Source organism: Sciurus carolinensis, chromosome 8 (genome assembly GCF_902686445.1).
Source record: "Sciurus carolinensis chromosome 8, mSciCar1.2, whole genome shotgun sequence".
Taxonomy (NCBI): Eukaryota; Metazoa; Chordata; class Mammalia; order Rodentia; family Sciuridae; genus Sciurus; species Sciurus carolinensis.
In genome coordinates, this window is record NC_062220.1 from 12,658,179 (window position 1) to 12,664,123 (window position 5,945).

At 52.4% G+C, this 5,945-nt stretch overlaps 1 protein-coding gene across 1 annotated transcript; it reads right to left on the bottom strand.

The window, feature by feature from the left end:
• Positions 1-31: 31 nt before the first annotated feature.
• On the bottom strand, positions 32-827 carry Llcfc1 (LLLL and CFNLAS motif containing 1). The gene is made up of 2 exons (XM_047559955.1): positions 689-827; positions 32-210 (listed from the first exon to the last, which is right to left on the bottom strand). Exons 1-2 carry the CDS (start codon positions 825-827, stop codon positions 32-34), a joined length of 318 nt encoding a protein of 105 aa, XP_047415911.1.
• Positions 828-5,945: the final 5,118 nt, after the last annotated feature.

A 5,945-nucleotide genomic window follows, 5' to 3' on the forward strand; every position in this document is an offset into this window, starting at 1 on the left:
AACCAGGCCACCACCTCAGCCTCAATGTCCCTTATAAAAAAACCATGATGCTGGCCAGGTTAAAGCAGAAAGCTAAATCAAAAAGGTGGTCTCGGACAGCTGCTGCCTCGGATGACACGTCCTCCTCTTGCTGGGCCATGTCCATCACCTGCCACAGCTCACCCACTGAGGAGGCCATAAAATGCTCTTCAAACTGCTCTCGGTCCTGGTCTGGAACAGGGAAGAGGGGAGGGATGGGCAGCACTGATCCTGACCTGCTCCCAGCCTGACCTGGCTGAGGGGAAAGTGAGGACCAAGGGCATTCGGCACAAGCGCCACATCTTTGGCCTTGAAGGGAGGGCAGATGCTCCGTCTAGATGTCTTTTCTGCTCTGGGTTCAACCACAGCCCCCACTCACACACACCTGAATCCCAGCTCCAGCACTCTCAGGTGGAACCTCCTGTGGGGGTGAGGGACACCTTTCGTGCGAGGAAAGCCAAGGTTCTCCTCAATACACTCGTGCTCGCCCATGCAGCTGCAGCTGGGAACCCTCCCTGCTCCAAACAGGACCTACTACCAGACAGGGAGATGGAGCTATCTCCCAGAAGCCAGGCGCCTCTCAGCGTCCCCTCCCGCGACCAGCTACCTGGGCCTGGCCTCAATCGGACCTACCCCTTACCTCCAGACCGCGGCTCTCTTCTCCACCTACCTGCAGAGGGCATTTTCTCTTGCCGGTCCCCCTGGCCCAGGTCTGGGGCGTCCTTCTGAGACTTCATCCCCTTCACCCGCAGCAGCAGGAGGGCTGTCAGAAATGCTGCCCAGCAGAGCTGGGAGCCCAGGGCGGTCATGGGCCGGCCCACCCACAGCTTCAGGCCCTCCAGCTCCCGCGTGGCCCGCAGGCTTCGCCCGCCCGCCTCCCCACCCTGCCCCAGTCCTTACCCCTGCCGTGCCTCGATTCCCTCTCTTCTCCTCCATAGGACCTCTGACTTCATGTGCTCTGTGACATCACAGCCTCGGAGCTGAGGCTCATTCCAGCTCACAAGTGTGTTCCATTGCCAGGCAGGAGGTGGAGAGTAGCCAGCAGGATGGCAGAGGTTTGGAGAATGGCTGTCGTGGGTCATCCTGCAGAATGGCAGCAAAAAGGACTTAAACGCTTGCAAAAGAAAAAGTACTTTTTTTTTTTTTTTTGATTCTCAAGGACTGAACCCAGGGGTGATCAACCACTGAGACACATCCCCAGTTCTTTTTATTCATTTATTTAATTTATTTTGAGACAGGGTCTCGCTAAGTTGCTGAGAGCCTTGCTAAATTGCGGAGGCCGGCTTTGAACTTGCGATCCTCCTGCCTCGGGCTCCTGAGACACTGGGATAACAGGGGTGTGCACCACTGTACCCAGTTTGCAAAGTGCTTTCAAATCCACTGTATCATTGGCTCCACATAGCCACTGGCACTCCAAAGTAATAGTATTCTCATACCCATCATATAGAGGAGGAAACTGAGGTTCACAGAAGGAATGATCTCCCTCTCAAGATCATGGAGTTACCAATGGGCAGAGCAGGCTCTCAGTTACAGCTTTTGAATGTGAACCCATGAAGCATTTCCTTAAAGAGAGAGTCTTGTAGAGATGAAGCCCAGACCAGATGTAGCAACAAGGATCCTCAAGTCCTGGGAACACGCTTGGTGCTGTACATGAAACTCTAGTCTGTCAAAAGGGAAACAGTATAATTTCTCGTTTTTCTGATTGTACAAATTGTAGGATCCCTGGATCAATTTATCGAAATGCATAAATGCATTCTACTGTCCTGCATAACTAATTACAACAAATAAAAAATTAAAATATATAAAAAAAAGTGAAATAGAGTGGAGCAGACAGGGAGGGGGAGAAAGTCCCATATTCTGAACCTGGGCATGAGCAACAGACAGACAGGCATGGACAGAGACACATACAAAGAGAGTGGACAGATCCAGAAACAGAAAGCAGTCTCTTGTCCCCAAGTAGAAGTCATTATCTCTTCCTCTTCCCCTAGATTTTTTCCCTTTCCTAGCCTTTGTCCTCTTGGACCTCTCTCTCTCTCTCTCTCTCTCTCTGTCTCTCTCTCTCTCTCTTCTCTTCTCTTCTCTCTCTCTCTGTCTCTCTCTCTCTCTTCTCTCTTCTCTCTCTCCCTCCCTCTTTTGTGGTACCAAGGACAATCAGACCCAGGGTCTCACCATGCTAGGCAAATGGTTTACCACTGAGCTACATCCATGGTACCCAACATTTTAAATATTATTTTGAGATAGGGTGTTGTGGGTGTGGATCTGGAATGTCCCCCAAAGAGCTTGACCTGCAGTGCAGCAATGTTCAGAGGTGGGGCTTTTATAAAATGTTTGGCTATGGAGGCTCTGACCTGGTTAACAGGTTAGTGCATCTGGTGGATTAATACTTGAATAGACTCTTGGGAGGTGATAGAAATTGTAGGAGATGGGACCCAGCTGGAGGAAGAAGACCACTGGGGGTGTGCCCTTGGGGACTATTTCTTGTCCCTGCCCCCACCACACCCTCTGCCTCCCATCTGCGAAGAGCTGAGCAGTTGTCCGAAGGATTCCTCCGCCATGATATTTCTGCCTTGGAGACAGCTGACCAAAAACTGAAACCTCCGAAACTGTGAGCCAAAAAGAAAAGCAAACCAACAAACCACAGAGGGTCTTCCTGAGTTGTCCAGGGTGACCTCAGACTTGTGATCCTCCTGCCTCAGCCTCAAGTAGCTGGGATCATCGGCATGCACCGCTGCACTCAGCAGTCTTTTCTTTTACACTTTTCTTTAAGACACAGAGAAAAAACTGTTGCAGGCTCATCTCCAAGTCCCTCACTTGCCGGAAGGAGTTACTTTGCAGAGAAAAGGCAGCCAGACAGGTGTCTTAGCACCTCACTTTCATCCTGCCCATGAAGCTGGCGAGCACAGACATGTTATGGGATAGGGCGACAGGAGGAAGCCCTTTCCTGGAAACAGAAGCCAGTGCCGGACCATGAGAGGCAGGCGGGGTACTGGGACAGAAGGAGGATCTATCATGACCTCTCGGGCTGCCCCCGAGGCCCATGCCTGAATGAAGCATGCGCACACTGGTGCAAGGACATGCGCAGAAACGTAGCCTTAGTCCAGAGGGAACTGCAGGCGTGAACGGGAACTGACAAGACTAGCAGGCCAGTTTACACGAGGCTGTCCCGTGTACAGCGGACACCACCTCTCGTGTTCATTCTTCCTGGTGACCCAAACCGGTGACGGGGTACTACAGAGTGGTCCAGAAGGGCACTTGATGAGGGCGGGACCATTCAGACTGGGAGTGACCCTGCTCACCCCTGCCTTGCACCCATTGAACTGCAGATCCAGAGAACTGATGCTTGAAAGGAAAAAAATAAAATCACCGATCTCCTCCTGACTCTTTTGGGGGAGGAGCCTGTTTATTCCCAGGTACAAAGAGAAGCCATCTCCAGCTCTGTAGGTATGAATGGGGAGGGCAGCTGCGGGAGGGGCAGGCTGGAGTGGAAAGAACCGGGTTATACTGACCACCCTTACTTCCATCTGCCTGCCTTCTGGTGTCAAAAGATAAATTCTTGGGAGAAACCAACAGCCCATTACTTTTCTTTTTCTTTTTTAAAAATAAAGTACAAAACAAATTAAAAAGGCTAATCATTCCACCACTGAATGATACTCACTCTGAATGTTTTTAAAATACAGTAGTACCCGAATCTGTTTCCTGCTTGCCTGTGGGCAGCTGCGGGGACAGGGCATTTCCTACAACTTGAAATCCAGGTATGTTTTCTCCTCCCTCTCAGCATGTCAGACTAAGAAATCCAGCTGCTTTGCTGTGAGAGCACTCTGGGATGTGTTGATGTGACCAAGGGCCCACCCCAGCTGCTCTCCCAGGCGCCCGGGGAGCATCACCAGCGGCACTAGACTCTCAGGTGTCCTGGCTGGGGACGCTGCTGTCTGAATCGCTAGTGTGCTTGTCCACAGAAAGCTGGAGGAGGACAGAGGAAGACAGGATGGCAATGCAGACTATTGCCAAGACCAGGAGTGGCGGAGAGGATGGCAAGAGGAGATAAAAGGAGAGTCAAATCTCCCATCTACCAGCTGGGGCAGGCAGACAATTTGGTGTCCATCCAGGATACTTGTCCACGCTCCTCCCATTAAAGAGAACAGTGCAGGCAGCAAGCGGCAGGGGAGACGCTGAAGATCCAGGAAGGCGGACTTGAACGTGGGGCCCCTCTCCTCTTTCCCAGACCCACAGCTGATGCCCTCAGTGGCCGGCCCCTGGGTACCTGCTCTGTGCGGCTCTGACGCGGCCGGCCTCCTTCGCTGCCAGCCCCTCCCCCCAGGCCCTGGAGGATTGGCTTTATGGGTTGAGTGTTTCCTTGGCAAGTGCTGCCTTCCCCGGCCCCTGCTTATCAGCGCATCTATGACCCCCACTTCAGCCTTATCGCTCCTCCATCTCCTTAGACTGGAAGTCCCCAGGCTTCAGTGGTCATTACCACCCACACTGCCCCAACCCGGGGAAGGCAGAAAAATGTCCCACAAGGTGACCCCTTCCACTCCCTGGGTGAGAACACCTCCCTGTCTCCGGCACCTCCTCTTCCTTTCTTGTTTTATTTTCCTTTCAGTTCTTGTCCTTCTCTAGAGGTTATTTTATCCATCCCTCAATCTCTGGAGCAGAACAAAAGAAGAAGGCAGTCCCTGGTTCCTGAGGATCCCCAAGGGGAGGGTCCCCAACATATCTCTCACATCACACAGAAGGTTCCCAAGAAGGAACAAGATCTGAAAAGAAACTCGCTGGGAGCAGGAATCCCCATTTCAGAGTCGAGTCCTGTCTTGCCTCCGGCCTGGGGTTTGGGGGACCCCTCTCCTCCTCTGTGCTCTATCCTTCATTCAGGAAGCAGAGAACTTGTACCCTGTTCCCCTTGACCTCACACAGCCATCGAATGACTACAACTCAATAACATTGGTATTATGCCTTTTTGAAAACGATCAGAACAATAAATACAAGCTATTCCACAATAAAATAACATAACCTGGTCTTATCGTTGCTTATTCCTCCTGCAGTCTCATTCCTGAAAAGAGTCTTAAAAATTTCTTTGTCCTCCACTTCTGCTCAGCTCTTGCTATTCAACTTCCCTTGGAACATAGTCCCCCTGGGGGTTTCCTGGGATTTGTTCCTGAGAGTCAGGTTCAGGCTGGACTCAGAAGTTGGCAGGGGAGGAGGGGTCATCACAGACAGGGGTGGCCTGGAAAGGGGAGGGGCAGACACCTCCTTTGAGGTGGGTCCGGATAGGCACCCAGCTTTTGAGGAGAAGCCATCCCTGGGGTCTTTGGAGGAGAATCCACAGCTGGTGAGGTCTTGTGACATGTGGTACCTTATATACACTTTCCTATTAAGGTATAATTGCTTCCCCTACTTCAGAGCTCAAGAGACTGAGGTGCAGAATGCTCACCTGACTGTAAGAGGTAAGATCCAGGACCTAAACCAGGATCTGCCAGATTCCTGAGCTGGAGGCCTTTACCTCCCACATCTTGCATCCCGTGGCCTGCACACCTTGCTTGTGGAACCCACCTTCCAGGCACTATCCTCACTCCCTCTCCAAATTTGTCTGCCCCACCCCTCAGCCTCCCCAGGTCTCAGCTGACCCAGCCCACAGACAGGGCCCAAGAAGTTCCCTCCCCTTCCCCTCCCTGCTCCAGGGCAGCTCTGTGCCCCCAGGCTCAGGTCTGGAAGGACTCCGCCCCCTCCAGGGAAAGCCTCCTCTCCCCAGCAGGTTGGCTAGTCCCTCAGTGCACGTGCACACACCCCACAACCACACCTGCACACACAAGTCACACAGGGGATACACTCACTCAGGGTCCCAAGCAGACCCTGCCTCCTCCTCAGTTACTGCCATCCTAGCTTGTTCCTCTTACCAGATTCTCCTATTCTGCCAGTGCCTGCAAGAAGAC

Bases quoted from the DNA above. Each gene is read 5' to 3' on its own strand.
- Llcfc1 (XM_047559955.1), bottom strand. From the start codon at position 827: ATGACCGCCCTGGGCTCCCAGCTCTGCTGGGCAGCATTTCTGACAGCC. The intron at 211-688 runs GTAGGTGGAGAA...TCCCTGTTCCAG, and splicing joins AGAGAAAATGCCCTCTGCAG to ACCAGGACCGAGAGCAGTTT.